This window comes from Hemiscyllium ocellatum, chromosome 14 (genome assembly GCF_020745735.1).
Source record: "Hemiscyllium ocellatum isolate sHemOce1 chromosome 14, sHemOce1.pat.X.cur, whole genome shotgun sequence".
In the NCBI taxonomy this organism is placed as follows: domain Eukaryota; kingdom Metazoa; phylum Chordata; class Chondrichthyes; order Orectolobiformes; family Hemiscylliidae; genus Hemiscyllium; species Hemiscyllium ocellatum.
The window spans coordinates 19,484,751-19,507,817 of record NC_083414.1 but is presented as its reverse complement, the minus strand read 5'-3'; the positions used below and the strand labels follow the sequence as shown (position 1 = coordinate 19,507,817).

The 23,067-nt window shown below is 40.1% G+C and overlaps 1 protein-coding gene across 1 annotated transcript; it reads right to left on the bottom strand.

The window, feature by feature from the left end:
* Positions 1 to 1,644: 1,644 nt before the first annotated feature.
* Positions 1,645 to 19,868, bottom strand: LOC132822086 (uncharacterized). The gene is made up of 6 exons (XM_060835112.1): positions 19,798 to 19,868; positions 13,181 to 13,311; positions 11,204 to 11,331; positions 3,190 to 3,249; positions 2,093 to 2,282; positions 1,645 to 1,770 (listed from the first exon to the last, which is right to left on the bottom strand). Exons 1-6 carry the CDS (start codon positions 19,823 to 19,825, stop codon positions 1,660 to 1,662), a joined length of 648 nt encoding a protein of 215 aa, XP_060691095.1. The 5' UTR covers positions 19,826 to 19,868; the 3' UTR covers positions 1,645 to 1,659.
* Positions 19,869 to 23,067: the final 3,199 nt, after the last annotated feature.

Here is a 23,067-nt window from a genome sequence, read left to right as displayed (position 1 = left end):
CGTAAAGTATTTAGAGCACGAGAAAGAAGACCGCATGCTTTTGAAATCATGTGAGAGAATAGGGAAAGCAGCTTCATGAGTAGAGCAGCAGACCTGCATGAAAAGGGCAGCAATGGCGGGAGATAAAAATAAGCAGCAGCGATCCTTTTCAACCGATTTCTATCTCTGAGTCACTGTTTTTGTTTTGCCTTCTGGTGTGTTGAATACCCTTGAATATAGAATTCCCACTCTCGGTCAGCCTGCATAGTAACCTTAAAGTACTCATCAAATTTCCTTTTAAAATTTGTTTCCGGTCTATTCCGGGTCATTAATACAGTATGGTTTATGAAAAGTTGAAAATATATTTGAAAGTGATGAATTTAAGAGGGCCACAGAAATAAGGTTGGAGAGTGGAACTCTTTTGAGTATCTCTTTCAGGAACCGGTACATATGCAATGAGTTGAATGGTCTCCTTCTGTACTGCAGAATTCTATCTGATTCTTCTCATTCCCTCTTGCATATCTTATACAAAGCCTTCAATCTGTGTTCCCTGGTGTTTGTACAATCAGCTGATAGGCAAAGTTTTTCTTTTCTAAGCCTGTCATAATCTGATGTGCCTCTGTCAAATCTCCCCTCAATGTCCTCTGCTTCAAGGAATGAAATTTCAGCTTCTCTAAGTTTGCTGGTTGAGGTAATGTTATAGCCTTGTTGAGTGTTTAAATCACAGGGATGGTAATAGTGCCTTAAAGCCAAGGGATTGGTTTTGATAAGACTGTAAAATTAAACTATTTTAATGATGTGTAATACAGTGTATAACAGGCTGTGAATAGCTCAGAGACACTGAAGAGCCAGATGTTTTCCACAAGTGGCCAAATAGTGAGTGTGTGTGTTGCTGGTTGGTTTCAAAGGAATTTTGGGCAGGAATGTTGTGATCTGATAGAGTGAGGGTTTGTACAGGCGTGTCACATTAATGATAATTGTAGCTCTGAGGTGAAGGTTGTTATTGGACACCTGACCCACACTGCATCAGTAAAGAACAGTGTGGAACCTTGTCGAACACTTTGTGAAGTCCACATATACAACATCCACTGTTCTGCCTTCTTTGTCACCTCTTCAAAAAGCTCAGTCAAGTTAGTGTGATACAATTTTCCACACAGAAAGCCATGCTGACTATCCCTAATCAGTCCTTGCCTTTCTAAATGCGTATAAACCCTGTTCCTCAGAATCCCCTCTAACAACTTACCACCACTGACAAAGCTCATCTACCTATAATTCCCTGGCTTTCATGTTTATCTGGATTGGTTCCAGTTAAACATTAAGGTTACAAAAAGTAAAATTTTGTTGATAATTTGCAGATAATTTAGTTTTTTAGGTTTCCCCGCAGAGCTTGTAAAACTTTGACCAGGAGACCAGAATAAGTACTTTCCTTAAAATAGTACAATGGGTTATTTTGCAGTCTGTGGACACTGCAGCACTCCCTCAGTATTCTACTGGAGTCTCAGCCTTAATTTTGTAGTAAAACCCAGGAGTAGGACCAGATCTGAGCTAGGTTCCAATTGAGCCATCTTTGTCACACAGGATGAAGCAATTGCAAAACGTTTAAAATGAATCTTTATTGAGAAAATGTCATAACTTGCGTCCATTTCGTATTGTGAGTGGCACGTCAATTCACGCTGAAATCTATTTCAGAGTGCAGCTCCAGTTGATTGGATTGTATTGCAGCAGCTCACGCTCTCGTAGAGAATCCAGGGATTTTGCTAACCTCTTCTCCTTCCACTGAATTTCCATCAGCTGAGTGGAAGTTGAAAAAAAGAAAAATATGTATATATAAATTTACATTTGAATACTGCCAAGCACAAGTTCTGTGAGACTAAATTTTCATAATCTCCAATCATGGTTTGAATCTTCTGGCTGTTTTTCCATTGCATAAGTTTTCATAACTTATACATGCAATGGAAAAATTGAATTTTGGGTGATTGAATGAACTCATTGAGGTAATATGTCTAAAGCAACATCAGCATTTACCTCCAGAAAATCTTCGTTTTGAATGGTGGAACTGAAGGCCACTATCCCCTTCAGAGGGGATAATTTATCCATTACCTGACTATCTCACCTTTTTGTTTTCATCCCGGAATGCTTGAAGAAAACGGGAACGTGCAATCTGTTTTTCCAGATCTTGAAGAGTTGCCTGTCTTTCTGCCTCCCGTGCTGCCTCTCCCTCTTTGGCCCGATTGAACAGAGCATAACGTTGAGACTCTCGCTGCTGACTCATCTGCCATTTTAACAGCTGCCGGATCTCACGCCTGGAGCAGCCAAACATAGACTCAGACTTCATAAGCTCACAGTTAGTGACTGAATATTGCTGCAGCAGGTCTGTTGCCCACAGCAAATAAAAACATCTTTCAATTCAAAATGAATAACTAACATTCAGCTTGCTTAATCTCCCATTTTGCAGGATGTCCCAAATGGGCTCTTTCATCTAATGTGCCTGTGCGGTCTTTGAATGACCGAGGTAGCAAGAAACTATATAGACATATTTTTATCTCACATTTCATCAAAAAATTATTTTTGATGCAGCAACTTTCAAAAGCTTCAGATTAACGTAACTAAACAGATGTGTGTTGGTGGTTAGATCATATGTATGGGGCTTGTAGTCAGCACACATGCAGAATCAACAGGCCTGAGTTTTCAGGAGGCAAATAACTTTAATAGCTTTAGGATGGCTCCAAAGCATTTCATGAAGTATCAGTTAGTTCTGAAGTATATTTATTGCCAAGTGGAAAAGTATCAGAGCTAATGTGTGACCATTAAGACCCCACAATCAGGAAATGATGTATGACTAGTTATCCATTGTGATAATTACATGATAAATGTTGGCCATTATACAAGGAATTTCACTATTCATCTTCTGTAGTGATTTGTTTGTCTCCAAATGAGTAGATGGTGATTGTCAGTACCCTTTTAAGGATGTTGAAGCATCAAGGTAGATTATCCACTTTGCTCTTTGGATTGTGATGTCAGCTCCTATCTTCTGACACTCTCACTTTTGTGTGTAGGATTATCAGAGAACTTATAATTATTAGTAAGATGAAAGAATCCTCAAAGCCATGCATTTTGAGCCTTTGTACATTCATATATTATCACTGACGATCCAATGAAAATTTAAACACAAAAACAGTACAGACTAGTTGTTATTGCGTGTTCCCTTACCTATATTCCTCCTTCTCAGCTACAGATCCATAAAATGGACGCTGCCAACTCTGGTGATACCTGAAAAGCAGCAGTAAGTTTAACAGTCTTCAGGCCATACTCTCATAGCACCAAAATGTCAGATGTAAAAGTAGGTCAACCCTGGGGGGTGGGGTCATTTGGGATTATGGAGGATTATTCTAGGTATCTGGAATTTCTTAAAAGAGGATGCGAAACCATTGAATTAACTAACCAATAACTTCCCAGTTCACTGTTTGGTTAAGTAGAGGAAAAAAAAATTTAGAAACCCCATAAATAATTCCACATCAAATGAAATTAGATCAAAATACTGTTACCCTAGTTGAGAATAAACATTTGAAATCAAGTTACTTAAAGGAGTGGGAAATTTAAGCATCCCTATTCTCAAACAGGGAAGAGGCGAACATGGGAAATAGGACCAGGCAATTCAGCCCCTCGAGCTTGCTCTGCCTTTTGATACAATCATGGCTGATCTCATCTCAGCCTCAACTTCCCTGCCTGTTCCCCATAACCCTTTACCTTTTGTTTTAAAAACAAAAACCTGTCTGTTCCTTAAACTTAATCAATGTCCCAGTCTCCATTGCACACTGGGGTAGTGAATTCCATATACATGCATTCACAACCTTTGCGGAAAGTAATTTCTCATCTCTTTTAAATCTGCTACCCTTTATCCAAAACTATGCACCCTTATTCTAGATTACCCAACATGATGAAACATCTTTTCTATGTCTGCTTTATCAATACTGTTTAGCATCTAATCTACCTCAATTAGATCTCTTCTGAACTTCAGAGAGTATTGTCCTCAATGGCTCAAATTCTCTTTATTGAACAAACTCTCCTCTGGAATCAATCATGTGGGAACCTTCTCTGAACTGCCACTAATACAACTACATTTCTCCTCAAGTAAGGGGACCAAAATTGTACACATTACTTCAGGTACAGTCTTACTAATGCCTTATACGCTTGCAGCAACTCTTCCTTGCTTCTATATTCTATTCCTTTATCAGTAAATGCCTACATTTCATTTGCCTCCATTAATACCTGTGGACTATTTTTCTATAACAAAAACAAAAATTACCAGGAAAAAAACTCAGCAGGTCTGGCAGCATCTATGGAGAGAAATCCGAGTTAACACTTTGGGTCAAATGTCCATTTAGAACAGTTCAGAACTACATCTGCAGTTCTGTAACGTGTTTTAAATTAATTTTCGGTGATTTTTTTATAAGCAGTACTAGAAGAGTCGGAGCTGAAATGTTTGCAAATGACTTAACTAAAAAGTAACTGTGGACTATCACGTGTAACCTGCTTCCGAACTCCCTGATACTGTTAGTGCTTATGTTCAGTCAAATTTGTTCACAAGTAACATTAAGAAGTTACTGAATGTATTGGACAAAGCAAAGCAAGGGTGTTGTGCTGGAAACCCGCTCCAGTGCAATTTTCAGACAGACATTTAATTTGACAATGTAGACAATTGCTCAAATATGTCTTACAAAATTTAACCTAGCCAAGTTCCACCCCTTGTCTTCTATTGACACAGTAATTTTATCAATTACAGGTGTTGTCAACATGTTGTCAAAAAGCACCTATTCATGAGTTATATGCAAGTAGAGCGTGAGTACTTGTAAGTTTGGATCACTCCCTCGCCCTTAATGTCTCTCAATCCTTTTCATAATTATGTCCAAATGTATAATGGAATGCTTGTCATTTGCTTTGAAGGGTACAGCCTGATCTCTTAATCTCAACACTATCCACAACAAGATTAGTCAGTTAGATTACCTTTGGATTTTATATCTGATGTAGGTGCATTGTGACTGCAGTATCTGATACTTGCGGAATGCCTTGCACCACATTACCTATTTACAATGATAAACCAAAAAAAAGTAAATTGTACAAAATAAGAAAGTGATGGCAAATCTTTATAAATCACTGGTCCAGCCTTAACTGGAATATTGTGTCCAGGGCACTACACTTTTATTAAGGATGTGAAGGCAGAAATGATTGACAAACGTATTTTCACAGCTAAAGGACTTCAGCTATATAGATAGATTGGAGAAATTGGGATTGCCTTACAGATGGAAAGGTTGAGAGGAGATTTAGTAGTGACATTCAAAACCATCAGATGTTCAGGCACAGTAGATTGAGGGCAACTGTTTCCATTTGAGGAAAGGTGGAGAACAAGAGGTCACAGATCTGAGATAATTAGTAAAAGTACCAGAGGCAGCATGAATCTTTTAAAAAAGTACAAATGGTGGAGTGTGGAGTTTCCTGCCTGAATGTATGGTGGAAGCAGATTCATTCATATAAGCATATTGGATAATTATCCAAAGCAAAATAAAAATTGCAGGGCAGTAGTGAGAAGGTGGAGAAATAGGACTCCTTTTGGACTGTATCTTCTATGAGTCTATCTTTTGTTGCTAGAACCTCCCAGCCCCACAGCTTCGTCTGCAAAGAAGGATAAGGGCAGCAGTATCACAGACACATCTTCACTTGTATGTTCCTTTCCAAGAAAACCAATATCCTGGCTTGAACATATATTACCATTCCTTCGTTATTGCAGGGTTAAAATGCTGGATTTCACTAACTACGTCAATGTGGAAGCACCATCAGCAATTGAAGGAGAAGGCCCATTATTATTCTTAAATGTAAAAGTGTTTTATGTTTGCCACCTATGGAGAAATATAAACACCATTTAATATCTGGGACTCAGTGGTGGAGAAACTTGTACTTGTCAGCTAGAATATCAGCGCATTGTGCCTATCTAGGCTTTAATCCTGTAAATCTGGGTACTGTGGATTGATGCAGTTGCAGAATAAGAGAAATGCACAAGAGGGCAATCCTGCTCACTTAGTGTTTACTCGACGTGCTTTTCAGTCTTGTTTTAATACTTGGTTGTCCTTATCATGTTGCCGGACACATGCCTGTTCTTACATTTCTGTGTATCAGTCTCAGTATGGACTGCAAAGTATCTGTCATTTTTCAACAAGACACAATCAGTTTTAACATTATCTATAGTTCTTAAAACTAATGACCAAGGTATGTAGATTTAAAATGTAAAGGCTATTATTCAGCTGTTTGACTTGAATGTGCAAAACATCTTGGTATTAGATCTGTACAGTGAAAATAGCTGTATACAAATAAGTTTACAACATCTTTCAGGTCAAAAATGAAAAATACCAAGAAAACTGATAAGATGTGTTAAGTGAACAGACAATGGTTACAAAACATTAAGATTGGAGTTTTTGCATATAGGCATCAGGCCATGGCACAAACCTCAGAAATTGGGCACTACTTCAGACGAGATTGGCAAATGCTGAATCACCAAGGAAAGACAGGTATGAGCAATGAAAATTTTGTACTGGGGCAGCAAGAAAGAAAGAATTAATGCTGATACATTGATTATACAGAGGATGAAAAAAAATGTGGATGTAGAAATTAATAGCCAATAAATAGAAAGTGTAGCATTGAAGAGTGTCGAGACATATCTACCCCATAACCAACACCTGTTTAAAATCACAGAGGACATGATCAATATAATATGTGTAAAATGGGAAGTTGTTTAAGCTGAAGCTGAAATAATTTCAGTAAATGGACAGAGTGGAAACCTGTTTAAAGCCACAAAGAGGATTTGACCACATGTAGGGTGTAAACTATTATAATATTGGAAAATAATAATCTCTATAAACTGATGATAGCTGTTTTAAAACATAAACACGAATATTGTGACATTTGCAACATGGAAGAACAGATTAGCCTTCTTAAGAATGAGATCACTGTAGAATGCATCAAGCTTCACAAAGTTTTACGAAGTACTGTAATAGTTTGGGTAACTTGTAGACATTTGATCAATAAGGTGCCCAAATATAATACATGATACAAGGTGTAAAGAGTAAACACAAGTCCCAATGTCATTTGAGAAAAGATTCATTTAACCCAAGGGTTACCACATTTCATGTGAGGTGGGGGGAAGAGGGTGGGTGGAGTTTGAGAAGGAAAGTCCTTCATGGTAACCCAACAAGAGTGAGAATTGAACACACTGTTGGTGTCATGCTGTATTGCAAACCAGCCATCCAGACAACTAAACTAACTCCATAGATATGTAAAAGGTGGTGGTCTTGTAACCCGGAGATATAGGTAAATGTCCTGGGGCCTGCATTCTAATCCTGCCATTGGAAGTCACTCTCAAAAAGTGAGACTTGGCAAGATGGATATTAAGTGAGTATTTCCCTTTCTGGGAGAGACTAAAATTAGGTGACACTGCTAAAAAATAAGACTTTTTTTCTCTTTTAGGATCTGTGGAATTCTCTTTCACAGTAGTAGAGGTGAGGTTCATTGAATATTTTTAGGGCTGTGTTGGTTAGATTTTTGATTGACAGTAGAATCAGGGGTAGGCAGGAAAATAGAGTTGAAGCCACAATCAGGTCAGTGATGAGGCTCAAGCTCCAAATGACATGCCTGTTCCGAATTCATATGATTGTATTTTTGTAAAGCACAGCAGCTAACATGAGCAAGGCAAATCCCACAAATAGTAACATGATAATGGCTGGATAATCATCTTTAGTGACATTGGTTGAAGAATAAAAATTGGTCAGGACTCCAAACTGTTAGCCTGGACTTTGTGCTTAATTTTCAGAAGTGGCTCCTTTTGAACCCAAAACTTTTCAACTAAGAAGAAGGAAGATTATTCTTAAAATATGGCTGACACAAGAAGTCTGGCCACTGCAAAAACGTGAGTCTGTCACGTGTTACATTGCACCTTGTTAACACTGCTGAGAGGTTCTCATTGTGTATGTGTTAGCCCTGCCAGTACTGCATGGGAGCATATGATTTTCATACATATACAGTTGTTACAGGAGACAATATCTGGTGGCTTTTACAATAGATTGAGATCTAGGCACCAATGAGGAAGAAATCATTTAGCAATAGTTTACCAGTTTTCAAAAGTAGCTAGATTATGATAGACACCTTGATTATATGTTGCTAAGATATCTGCATTTTTTTTTGTCATAGTTGTATTTATCTGTCAAAATAGTTCTTGTTCAATGTGACAAAATATTGCAAGAAATGAGGATCCGAAAAACCATCGCATCTGCCTCTGTTTATATTTGAAATATTGCTGGAGCACTGCAAATTAAAACATCTCTGTATCTGCTTCATTTGACTTACTAAATGCCTTTTTCACTGATGCTTCAGTCAGCCTACAAATCCAGTCTGCTACCAACCCTTGTATTGCACATTAAGTTTAAAAATTCTGTCCTATAGAAAGCCTCACTCTCACAATGAGAGGCTTTTATTTTAATTTTGAACATTAAAATTTAAACTATCAATAAGAGTTACTAGGCCTGACCACTAGCAATACCAAGGTCAGACAATATCCAATGTTTTGTGGAATCAATACAAATGTTTGTTAGAGGCAGAGGTTCATTTTTCATGAAGCTTATTTTACTGCACATGCTCTGAAAAGGAAAATCCTTTGTTACATAAAGCTTATAAATGATTGTGTTGGCAGTTGACATTCTGTGGCTTTTTTTTTGCAGAAACTGTAGCCTAGCAACAGGACTGGAGATTAATTTAACAGCATTGCATGCCTTCTCAAACTGTGGGCAATGCAAATGGATTTTAGAATTTTGCCAACCAATTTGGCTGTTCCTTTCCTTTTTTTCTCAGGAAATATTTCTATAATGTTTAGAACTCAATAAATATATTTTTCATGTTTACAATGGTTTTCAGCATTTATCATACTTTCTATGGCTCATCATACAGCTATTGGCAATGACCCAGTACTCTGGTTACTGTAGCTTGGCATGACATTGAATTCCTTGGGATGGCTCCACATTAAAGGTGCTATACAAATCAAATTTGTTGTTGGTTGCATTGCAGACTTATTCAAGCTAATACAATAATTTCTTTCCTCCATGGTCAGCTGGTTATACCAATAAATATTATTTAACACAAAACACTGGTCATTCAATTCACAAGGGTTGTGCCATTCTCTGTCATTTCTGAAAGTTTCTTCATCAGTTTATGAGGAAAGGAGCTTATATCCACTTCTTAATAGGCACATGACAGCTGCCAAGGTGACTTGCAAATCCAAGAGTTCTTGCTCCTGAATCAAACTTATACCTGGCACTTACATGATGAACAGTATACCAACTAAGTGGTGGGGTGTTCACATCCGTAAGGATAAATGAGGGCAAGCAATTTGGAGCTTTTAAGACAATTGGAGTTCTAGGCAGATTGGTTTCTTGCTCAAGAGAATATAGGCTCCATCCCTTACTAATCAAAAACAAAATTGCCAGAAATGACAGAGAATGGCACAGCCCTCATGAATTAAATGACCATTGTTTTATGTTAGATGGAATTTTGGTTTAACCTGCTGCTCATGGAATAAATTGTGGGGTTATTGTAAATAATGTCAAGGGTTGAGAAGAAGAGGTGGAGACAATTCCCCTAGGTGAAACAATGTGCTTCCATGTGTATAACATGTTTGAGAGCTGCATCCGAAGTTGTGATTTTGACTGCCTGCTACAAGATATCGACTTTCCCTGGCACTGCAAACTCCTGTAGAGGTGCAGCTGGAGAGTCCCATCAGCAAATGTCCTGGTTTAACCTGGGAGATTGTGACCTGATGTTGCCACCTCATACTTTTTTAATCATATAGCACTTATTTTACGTTTCCCCCTGTTGAACTGCATTGGCCCTGTAGTTGCTCAGTAGCCTAAAATAGTTATAACCAGGAATTGTAATTGCTGATTTTAACAGAGCATCGTTTAACATCTTTATATCACATTTCTTTGCCTGCTGTTTTATCAGAGACATTAACATATTCAAAATAAAAAAACATTGGTGTAATCATTATAATAGCAGCAGATTAATAGCATATGACCATGTTAAATGTTAATTCTTTCATATTGCCAACAATAATTTTTAGGTTCAGATTCCTCTCACATCTTCCTGCATTCTACAACACTAGTTACTTTGTCTACTATCTTGGCATCATCTTCACATTTTGGAAGTGTTGCTCCTATAATCCTTGTGCAAGCTACAAGTACATCTTAGAGTAATTAGGTCCTCAGAACTTTTGGTGTCATGTTCATAACCTCTTCCGACCCAGAAATGTTGGAGCTCATAGCTAATGTTTGTTTTACTATTTCATGCCATTACCTATCCAGTTGCATAATTTACCCTCTGTGCATAATTTCCAAGCTTTGGAGGGAATGCAAATAAGATGTGGCCCCAATTTGAGAAACCAGATTGGATAGATTGGAGAAGATGGGATTGTTCTTCTTGGTGAGAACATTGAGGGGAAATTTGATCGGGGTTTTCAGAATCATGAAGGGCCTGAGCAGAAATGTAAGGCCATTAGCAGAGGGCTGAGAAGGAAAGGGCATTGATTCATGATGAATGGTGAAAGAGCCAAAGGTAACAGGAGGAAATATCTTTCAACTCAGTGAGTGGCTAGGATCTGGAAAATACTAGGCGAAAGTGAGGACTGCAGATGTCGGAGATTAGAGTTGAGCGTGTGGTGCTGGAAAAGCACATCAGGTCAGACAGCATCCGAAAAGCAGGTAAATCAACATTTCGAGCAAAAGCTCTCCATCAGGAAGGGCCTGCATTCCTGAAGAAGGGCTTTTGCCCAAAATGTCGATTCTCCTGCTCCTCGGATACTGCCTGACCTGCTGTTCTTTTCCAACACCACACTCTTGACTCTAGAATATACTGTCTACGGCAAAGGAGGTTCATAGCTGGCATCCAGAGATGAATTGGATAATTATTTGAAGAGAAAACATTGAAGTACTAAAGAAAAAAGATGGGGGAATGAGAAGAGCCATGATTCATTTGCAGACAACCAGCATGGACATTGATCCCAAATGACTTCCTCATGTTGTTACCATTCTACTATTCTATGCAATCTGGCCAAAAACGTTCCAGAAAATCAAATAATTTTTTTCCTCTCTTCCAGTGGCTTCTGGTCCATACCTGCGAAACATGTCCATACCTGTTATACTCCTTCTGTCGCATCACCACAGCCCTTTGTTGGTTATGGTGATGAGCTGCAAAGGTTTCTAGACTGACTGTTCGTCGCTTCACCCCTGGTGGATGTAGAGGATTAATGCGTTGGCCACACTTTAAATAGGAAAAGACCACAAATCAGTCCTGACTTCCCTTATGAAACAGATTAAACAGTTATATGACTAATGTTCATATTCATATGTACTAGCTACAATATTGGGCACCTTCCCAATGTGAAAACATTAGAACATAGAACCGGCCCACAATGTGCTGATCGTTTATCCTATGCTAAGATCAAAATTGATTAACCAGTCTATAACAAATGCTGTTATAATCAGCATAAACTTCCTTCTTAATTGACAAGGGTCTTAACTCTTGGTCACTTTCCTTCTCCAGCTCCTAATACTGAAACACACGGAATCACAAATATTCTCTTTGACACAGAAACATGATCATGGGCAAATGGATACACTGACAGTCTGGTATCTCGATAGGTCTGAATTACTACTTCCATCTGTTTACTATCTTGAAATAAAAGCTAAGCGTTCTGATTTGGAATTTAAAATAACATTTTTCCATTCAGTGATTTCATCTTCTTTCTGTTTGACAGATTATCTTGCTTGGTCTGATGATCATTCTTTACACACCTGACTAGTATGGGATCAACAGAAATTTCCTCCAGTATTGGGAAAACTGAAGCCATTGCCTGCAGTTACTGCCACAAATTTTGGTCCTAACCACCAACTCTACCCCTTGCTCTGACAACTATCTGAAGCTGAACAAAACTCTTCACAACCTTGGTGTCATTTGACTCTGAGATGGGAATCCAACTACATATCCATTCGGGCCTGGGCTGGTAGATGGCAAGCATCATTTGTACCACACAAATGTGGACAATCACCAACATTAGTGAACCTAACTATCTCTCTTTTACATTCAACAGCTTTACCCTTGCTGAAACTTCCACCTCTATTATCCAGAAGGTCACTGTTGATCAGAAACATAACAGAGACAGTGGGACAAAAACCGTGTGACAAGATCAGGTCACAGGCTTCAGCACCACACTCTTGAACTGTCCTACCTGTCCATCATCTGTCCTACCTGTCCATCATCCTTCCCACCTAGCCGCTCCATACTCCTCTCTGGCCTATCACCTTCTCCCCCAAATTCTCCCCCAGCTACCTTCCCACCAGCACCAATCCCTCCCATTTATCTCTCACTCCCTTGAGCCACAAACCTCATTCCTGATGAAAGGCTTATGTTCAAGACATCGATTCTCCTGCTCGGATGCTGCCTGACCGGCTGTGCTTTTCCAGCACCACACTCTTTGAGGCTTGGAAGACTGGATGGAATAACCCATTACCCAAAGCCTTTTCACCATCAATGGCATATAGAAGGAATGTGAATACTCTCCACCTTCCAGGATGAGAGCATCTTCAGCAATATTCAAGAAGGTCGACAGCATTCAAGACAAAGCACCATGAGTGCTTGCTACCCAATACTCCCCTTTAAACATTCACTTTCTTCTATCATCAATGCATAATGGCTGCAGTAATAAGATGTACTGCATCAAGTCAAAAAGCCAGCAGGACCTTCCAAATGACCAGGTGCTTTGGAATACTATTACCTTCAAGTTTCCCTCCAAGTCACATCAACCCTAAGTAGGACTTTCTCTTTTGATTCACTCATAGGACATGGGTTTTACTGTCTGGGCCAGATTCATTGCCTGTCCCTAGTACTATGTCATTGTTTCTTCACTGTCACTGGACCAAAGCCCTGGATATCTCTCTCCCTCTAAATGCTATGTACATATATCTATAATGAGATGGAGTGCAGCTTTCATGAAGCAGCTCACCACCACCTTCACACAGGTCACTAAGTAATGAACAATAAATGCTGACCTTGTCAAATCTGACATTCCTTGAATAGATTTAATGTAAAATGTCCTTAGGGTGTTGCTTACCTGATTGACAGAGAGTGGGATGACAGCCTGACTCACTTTTGGAAGTAATAACGGTGTTGAAGTGAAAGTTCTTCGTGTCGCACTGACTCTTCCACTTGCAGTCAAAGACGTGCATGGCAATGACATTCTCTCTGTGGAAGGGAAACCATTTTAGATATTTGCTCAAACACTTGTGACTAAAATGTGTGCTGGACAGAAATTCACAAAAAAATGCTGGAGATCATGGCAGATCAAGCAGCATCCATGGAGAGAGAGCAAGCTAATATTTTGAGTCTAGGTGACTCTTCTCAGAGCTGATGTGAAGTGTGACCACTTACCACTGGCTAAAGTGCTTCAAAGCTAGGTTGCGAGATATTATCCATTGATGCACCATTCGTCCTTAGTTCAAAATATTTCATAGGTCAAACATCCTACATAATAATACACTTATGTTTTTTAAATATTTTTGAAGAGCTGTTGGTCTGAACAAACTCCAGGCTTGAAATATTTATATCCTGATTTTTATTGCTAGGTTTATGAATTTCTGTCTTTCAACATATAATTTAAAAAATCAGGTCCTGGATTGAATATGGGGAACATTGCTTGGATTCATGCAAATTGCTCCATAGCCATTCTTGAGGGTTGAGTTCATGGCCAAGATCTGTGGGCAGACAGGGGCCCTGGCACTTTCCATCATTAGTGTAGCCAGTATAGAATTCCTGGATCATTTTTAAGCTTACCAATGGATTCATACCCTCTGTGCAATTTATAGTAAGGGATTAGTTTTTAAAAATGTAGATTACTATATCACAACCAATATTCATGGCATGACTGTCCCAGGACAGAGTGTGACTGTTATAGATCAAGCTATTCTGGCAATGACTATAAGAAAAGGACAGACTATGACTATAGTTGGACAATTGCCCCAATAACTACTGTATATATACAATGGAATCTGAACTGTAATTATCTGGGACAATCTCATGCATGTTGAAAATTGGAACTTTTAATTAAATTAAACAACAAAAGTCAAGGATTGTCTGCTGTACAGTGAACTTTATTTTCCCTACATTCCATATGATGAATACAGCAAGACACCTTAAAAATGGCAGCATCGCACACATCTTTAAAAGATAAAAATGGTAGAACAACCTCAAGAAGTCAATCTTGTAAACAAATTTAAATCATAAGGAAACATGGAATTATTTTAGTGAAACATAAATAATCAAGTTCTACACTTTTCCTTCAAATGTACGAAATGCATCAAACATTTTTGACACTACAGTGCAGAATGCACCTCTTCAACTTTAGAAATTTCCAGATCTGACACATATTCATCTGCAATCTTTCTGAAGAGAGATGGTTTCTGCTTTAATCATCCAGACAAACTCTCATTTAGCAAGGCAAAAGTGAGGACTGCTGATGCTGGAAACCAGAGTTTAGATTAGCGTGGTGCTGGAAAAGCACAGCAGGTCAGGCAGCATCCGAGGAGCAGGAAAATCGACATTTCGGGCAAAAGCCCTTCATCAGGAATCTCATTTAGTAAGCTCACCTGCTTTCATTTTCAGCAGGCAGCCATTGAAGGGAATTGTTTTGAGTTGTTTTGTGCTGGTTGATGAGTTTCAAGGTTGGAGATTATATGGGGATGTGTAAGTGCATCTGCTGTCCATAAGATCATAAGATGTAAGAGCAGAATAGGCTATTCAGCCCATATACCCTGCTCCGCTATTCAATTCAATCATGACATGCATCATACCAACAAGTTGTCAATAAAAATGTAAGAGGAATCAGAAAATATTCTGATTCAGAAAATATACTGAATATTTTTGTATATACCAAGGCTGCATTAGATAGAACTTTTGATAAACAAGGAGAGAAGATGTGGAGTGTAGACATGAGAGTGGAGCTGAGACCACAACAAGATCAGCCATGATCTTACTGAATACAGGCTGAGACTTGAGGGGCAGATAGATCATTCTTGTTCCCAAGTCTCAGGTTCCTAGGTCTTGAGGAGAGACACACTATCGGTCAATATTAGATGTGAGTGAATTAGCAAGATGATTGCACCTTTAAAATTATTCACCTATTTTACTACTCTCCCTGAACAGTAGCAATGGGAAGGCATTACGTTGTGGTTCATTAGGTGAGCTGCTTCGTCTCTGAGCCAGAGGTTCTGAGTAAACTGTAAGAGCAGAATCTTGAAGTGATGGGGTTCTCACATGCCGGCTGAAATGCTGCTGAAAACCCTACATTGTCTCTGTTTCAGAAGGTACATTGTACTGTGTCACTCAAATATTTCTGGATTAGTGGTGCTGGAAGAGCACAGCAGTTCAGGCAGCATCCAAGGAGCAGCGAAATCGACGTTTCGAGCAAAAGCCCTTCATCAGGAATAAAGGCAGTGAGCCTGAAGCATGGAGAGAGAAGCTAGAGGAGGGTGGGGGTGGGGAGAAAGTAGCATAGAGTACAATAGGTGAGTGGGGGAGGGGATGAAGGTGATAGGTCAGGGAGGAGAGGGTGGAGTAGATAGGCGAAAAAGGAGATAGGTAGGTAGGACAAGTCCGGATAAGTCATGGGGACAGTGCTGAGCTGAAAGTTTGGAACTAGGGTGAGGTGGGGGAAGGGAAATGAGGAAACTGTTGAAGTCCACATTGATGCCCTGGGGTTGAAGTGTTCCGAGGCGGAAGATGAGGCGTCCTTCCTCTAGGCGTCTGGTGGTGAGGGAGCGGCGGTGAAGGAGGCCCAGGACCTCCATGTCCTTGGCAGAGTGGGAGGGGGAGTTGAAATGTTGGGCCACAGGGCGGTGTGGTTGATTGGTGCGGGTGTCCCGGAGATTGGTGTGGGTGTTCTTCCAGCACCACTAATCCAGAATCTGGTTTCCAGCATCTGCAGTCATTGTTTTTACCTCACTCAAATATTTGACAGGCCATCCCCACTCAACCCAATCAAAGTCCTCAGGGCTTAAAGTCCTGTCATTGAGTGTCAAGCAAAAGCCATCAGCTCGATTGAACATCAGCGCCACCACAAAGATGGCGGCTGCTGACGGTACGATACCCACCTTAGGCCTAGAGTCAATACAGGATCCTAGGCTGCAGATTAATGATGGCAGAGGAAGGTCATGGGTCATAGCTACAGGAGAGAGGTTGACAACAAGAGCAAGAAATTTTGCAAATTTAACAATCAGGTAATTTCAGAAATGGACCACCCAGTGAGTTCATGAGAGACACTGTCATTGTGCAAGGGAATGAGAGAAGATATTTAGTTGAAGGCACCATTTCATGCAGAATGGATTGCGCTTCGGCGGGTCTGTGTGGACTTGTTGGGCTGAAGGACCTGTTTCCACACTGTAAGTAATCTAATCTAATCAAATCAAACTCTGCCAAGGAGACTTTTCTATCATTAATGAAAGTGGTTTTCAGGGTGATAAAGACACTGTTACCAGTATCGAGGTACTTCCTACATCTAGTCATAGTCAAGTCATGTGCAATGCTAAAGTTGAAAGCATTTATTTAATATCTCCATAACTTGATACATTATGCGATATGTTTTCACTGTTACTTCACTGTAATTCAAATAAGCCTGTGGTTCCAAAACCAAAACACTCAACATTTATAGAGAGTCATACAGCACAGAAATGGACCCTTCGGTGCAACCAGTCCATACTGAGCATAATCCCAAACTAAACTATTCCCATCTGCCTGTGCTTGATCCATATCCCTCTTATTCATGTACTTCTCCCAATGTCTTTTAAATGTTGAAATTGTGATCACATCCACCACTTCCTCTGGAAGTTCATTCTACACATGAACCACTCTCTGTATAAAAAAGACAGTGTCCTTTTTAAATCTTTCTCCTTGCGCCTTAAAGATATGCCCCCTGGTCTTGAAATCCCCCACCACAGGGAAAAGACACCTGCCATTCACCTAATCTGTACTCCTCATGATTTTATAAACCACTATGAGGTCATCCTTCAACCTCCTATGGTCCAGTGAAAAAAGTATCAAAGTTGGAGGTGCAGAATATCTAATGTGGGAAAATATGATGGCATCATCTGTCACATGCCTATACAGCCTTTCCTACCATTCAAACCCTCCATTCCCAGCAACATCCTGTTGAATCTTTGTGGAACCCTCTCCAGCTTGATAATATCCTTCCTATAACAGGGCAACCAGAACTGGACGCAGCACTCCAGAAGAGGCTTCAATCTCCTGTACAACTTGAACATGACATCCAAATTCCTATTCAAGAAATGTTCCTCACATGGTCACATGATTGATAAACTGGAGGATACCTGATCACCACAAACCTACAACATGGTCAAGTGGTAGAGGATATTGTTAAGAATGTACAAAATATCATAAGAACTAGGAGCAAGAGTAGACCATCCAACTTGTCAAACCTACTCCATCAATCGTTGAAATCCTGGTTCATCTTCTGTCTCAGCTCCTCTCGCTTGCCTGGTTCCTGTGTCCCTAGATTCCCTTAAAGTTCAAAACTCTATCACACTCAGTGTCAGATACATTAACAAATATATTAACAAAACTCTTATCATACTCAGTGTCAACTATCTTAACAAAAAGCTGAGCCTCCATCCAATTCTGGTGTAGAGGATTCCCAAAACTTACAAACTCAAGTGAAGAAATTCCTCCTCATTTCAGACTGAAATAACCGACTATTTGTTCTGAACTGCACCTCATGGTCCTAGACTCTTCAGGCAGGGAGAAATGACATACCATCTCAGGCTACCTCAACCTTGTCAGACCCTCTCAACATAATGTACATTTCAATGAAATTAAATCTCATTCTTAAAGTGTAGGTCTGTGGAACTTAGTCTCTGCTTGTGGAAAAATCTTCTCATCTCAAGAATCGATCCTGGTTAACCTAGGTTTTTCCCTCCAGGATATAGCCTTTCTTAATGATGGAACTGCATACAGTGTTCCTGAATACAGTGTTCCCGGTCTGGTCTCATTAAAGCCCAGTGTGACAGCAGGAACACTTTCTCTCTCCTGCTTCCAGTCCCTAGAGTAAAGGCTACACAATAGTCGCCTTTCTGATTCCTTGCTGTTTGTACACATTAACTTTCCATGCTCAATGCACAAAGGCATCCAAATTCCTCTGAACTCCAACATTTCACAGCTTCCCATCAAGAAGCCCTCATCTTCCACCTTGGGACCCTTCAACCCACATGGCACCAATGTCGACTTCACTAGTTTCCAAATCTCGCCTTTCCCTACCTCATCCCAGATCTAGCCCTCCAACACAGCACCGCCCTCTTGAACTGCCCCACCTATCCATCTTCCTTCCCATCTATTCGCTCCATCCTCCCCAGTGGTCTATCACAACCACCTCCATCCACCAATCGCCTTCCTGGCTACCTTACCCTCCAGCTCAAGCGCCCCTTCGATTTATCTCTCAGCATTCCCCCCCTCACAACATTCCTGATGAAGGGCTTATGCCTGAAACATCGACCTTCCTGCTCCTCAGATGCTGCCTGATGTGCTGTGCTTTTCCAGCGCCACAATTTTCAACTGTGATTCTCCAGCATCTGCAGTCTTCACTTTCTCTTGATGTTCTATCCTTCACAGACAAGTGATGCCATCATATTTTCCCACATTAGGTACACTGCATCTCCCACCTTGGTACTCACTCACTAACTTGCAAGGATCCCTTTGTAGAGGGGAAGGGAAAATGGTAAATTCGGGAAGTGCCCCACAAGTCAGCCAGCTGCCACAGAGAGAGAAGAATAGCATTTGCTGAGAGGCCAGTTTCCATTCCTCTTGGACTTGAGGAACAAACAAAAAAACAAAGAACAATACAGTACAGGAACAGACCATTGACCCTCCAAGCCTGTGCCAACACATTTTGCCCTTCTATATTAAAACTATCTTCACTTACAGGATCTGTAACCCTCAGGATTTATTATGAAGAGTACATGCTTTGGACAAAACTAATGTAGAGTGGAATAAAGCTATGAAATGATGAAAGGAATCATTACATACATGAGGTTTTACAAATAAAGGAATAAGAGTTGGGTTAGAGGAGGTTGTGAATGGTAACAGCATTGTCATGCTAAACATCTGCTTTGTCAAAGTGTGGCTCTGATCTAAAGCTGTTGAACAGCTATAAAATGCCAAATCAAAATTATTGCTTCCTATGGATGTGCAGTTTTTATGATGGAAATGTCACTGGACTCAAAATATTAATTCTTGTTTCTTTCTCCACCGATGCTGCCACACCTCCTGAGTTTCTCCAGCAATTTCTGTGCTGCTATATAGTATCCAGCTTTCTTCAACTGACCCACTGAGAATGGGAAACTGATTTTAATCAAAACAGTGCACTTATTGAGAAAGAGGCAATCGTTTCTTTAATCTTCTTTTCTGGCGTCGCTTCCATCATCAAACATTACTTTCGATACAGATACTGCAGAATTGGTTTGAACCAGGTTAGGAACTGACAGACTGATGCACATCTCGATCAAACCCCAACCACCGCCAGGGTATCCAATGTAGCAATCAGAAAATCAAATCGGCCGTTCCTGTATCAGTACGGCGAACACTTTTTTTTTGCTTACAAGCGCCGTCTGTCGATTTGCGCGCACTTTGGAAAAGTTTGGGAAAGTTTTTGCAGAGTTTGATACTTACTGGAGCCCGGCTCCGGCAAAGCGAGCATCGTGTGTTGTGCCACGTGACTGTCCGCTGCTCTGGAGACAGTGAAATTGACACTGAAATAGCAATGAATGGAGGCAGCCGGAGAGAGCAGGTCCACTGTACACAGCGTACATCTAGAGAGTCCAAAAAGGAACAGGGTGAGGGTAAATTACACAACAGAGAAGACACAAAGAGAGAGGGAGAGACCCAGACCTGAACTAGTGCAGAGAAAAAGAATATCAGAGATTGAGAAATCAAAATTGACAGGCCAAAAGTAAGGAAGAAGACAGTAGAGAGAGCAGGTAAAAACAATGACTGCAGATGCTGGAAACCAGATTCTGGATCAGTGGTGCTGGAAGAGCACAGCAGTTCAGGCAGCATCCAACCAGCAGCGAAATCGACGTTTCGGGCAAAAGCCCTTCATCAGGAATAAAGGCAGTGAGCTGGAAGCATGGAGAGATAAGCTAGAGCAGGGAGGGGTGGGGAGAGAGTAGCATAGAGTACAATAGGTGAAGCAAATGTGGCTTTGGTACCGAGTTTGTTTCATGACATGGTTGAAGAGCTTCAGGGCAGAGGAAATGAGCTGGGAGTTGCAGTGGGAGAGGGACTCCCTGAGATTCTTGTAGAGGAGGAAAACTTCTTCAAGGCAGGCATCCTTGCAAGAGGATTCGCAGTAGGGTTAAAATCAACTAGGTAAAAACAATGACTGAGAGAGAGCAGGACAAGGGAACTCAGAGACAACTCAGGGAATGAACAGATAAAGCAGGGCTGGGCTAAGGCAGAAACAGCAAAGAAATAGCAAACAATGCGCTAGGGAATAACAAAAAACAGCAAGAGTAAGACCTTTGTCACCATTTGTGTTGAGAGTTGTTTTCTAATTTCACTTCAGGAGGATTTAGCTCTTATTTTAGCCTACACCTGTTATAGTCCAAGGTTCCCCTACGGAAATGTCTTCTCTCTATCCACCTTTCCTCTCCCCCTTTATGTCTTGAAAACTATTTGCCTCCCTAATTTCCTGTGGTTAGGAGTTTGACATTTTGACAATAAAAGGACATTTTTAAAAATAATTTTCCGAATGAAAAAATATCTCCTGGTTTTCTTGTTGGAGTTATGTGTAACTGTCCTGGCTCTTAGTCTGAACTTTCTCACAAGTGGATACACTTTCTTTACTTGTGTAACCCATTTATAATTTTGAACATCTCTGACATATGAACAAATAAAGGATGGAGAACGAAGACTGTTGGTTAATAATGTGCAAATAAGATGGTAAAACTCAGGGGAACAAAGGCATCAGTGATATTTCACCCTTAATGAGTTCTTTTTTTCAAATAATATCAGTACAACTTAACTTTTGGATGGTGTTAATCACATTCCTGACAAGTCTGAGGGGAATTTGATTGCCAAATTCCACGTGTTATATTAAACACCATGTGTTACTATTAAACCTGATATAACAGCAAATGTTGTGGATCAAAAAGAATTATCTTTAAACTTCAGTTCTATAGTTTTCTTAGGAAGTTTCTTTTATTGTCCTAGCCTTGTCTTCAGGGTATACACACCAGCTGTGTGAATGCCTTATAATTAGAGGACACTTTTAATACTTAGTCTTCTAGCCCCTGTACTTAGCTGTTGAACCAGATGTCTCTTGCCTACCTGCACTCTCCAAGACACAGATGTTAAAATGTAAGGTTACTATCAATGAAGACATTAAGTATATACTTACATTCTCCAACATTGGATGTATCATTGGAAATCCAGCTGATTTCTGCCAGCAACAAGCTTGATCAGAAATCTTCCATCAGAAATCTTCCTTTATTTTGTGCTTCGCCAGCATTCTTTCCACATCACCTTGGGTTTCTGACTCCTGCTCAAGCCACTTTCCTCCGTTTCTGCATGTAAGCAGTCCCTCTTCATTTGTGAGGCTGAAGTCTGGAGTTCCTTTCCCAAAATCCCTCCACCTCTCCATTGTGTTCTCCTTCTTTCAGGTATTGCTTAAAACCTACAGATTTGACCAAGTGTTTGGCCATCTCACTTAATGTCCTCTTTAACCAATGGCAACCTTTGTCTGATTATGCTCCTGTGACATGCCTTGATGTGTTTTATTATACTAAAGGTTCTATTCAAATACAACAAGTTAGAATCATAGAGGTGTATAGCATAGAATCAGGCCCTTCAGTCCAATTCATCCATGCTGACCAGATATCCTAAATTAATCTAGTCCCATTTGTCAGCATTTGGGTCCATATCCCTCCAAACCCTTCCTATTCATGCACCCATTCAAATGCCTTTTAAATGTAATTGTACCAGTGTCCACCATTTCCTCTGGCAGCTCATTCCTTACACGCATCACCCTCTGCATGAAAAAGTTGCCCCTTTGATTCTTTTTAAACCTTTCCCCTCTCATTTTAAAACTATGCCCCTCATGATTTTATAAACATTTATAAGGTCACCCCTTAGTCTCTGATGCTCCAGAGAAAATAGTCCTAGCCTATTCAACTCTTCCTATCACTCCAGTCGTCCAACCCATAGAACATCCTTGTGAACCTTTTCTGCAGCCTTTCCTATACCATCTTTCCTATACCAGGGAGACCAGAATTCTATACTCAGGTTGATTGACTGTAGGAAGCATCACAATTAAATGATATTTTACCTTTTTATATAGTTGGCATGGATAAAGATTCGAATCAGGATTTTTAGCTCATTTTATCAAAGGACAATGAAGCTAGTTCCACAATTCAATTTGTTCAACTGATTTATATCAGATAACTCTGAACATTTCAGGAGTAAAAGAGTTGAATGTATACATTTTATATATGTTTAAATATATTTAAAATTTCAAATCTGCAAAGAAATGGACAGTACTGGAAATGCACAGCTGGTGTCTCAGTATCTGTAAAGAGAAAAAAAGTTTATGATGTTAAAGATGCCCATAGTATTAGGTGCATTAGCCAGAGGGAAATGGGACTGGGTGGGTTACTCTTCGGAGGGTCGGTGTGGACTTATTGGGCCGAAGGGCCTGTTTCCATACTGTAGGGAATCTAATCTAATCTAATCTAATTTGTGTCCTTCAATCAAAGTGAAAACTGAAGAGCTAACAGAACTCCTAAAGCTAGTGTTTGGTCCGGGGTATTGTGGAGTGTCCTCCAAAAGCTAATATTATTGCTTTTTTCAAATGGTGCTGTGCAAAAGCATGAACACCTTTCCATACCCAAACACATTTTCCTCAGCATCTTCCCCCATGCTCTCCAGAGGGCGTGTTCCCTT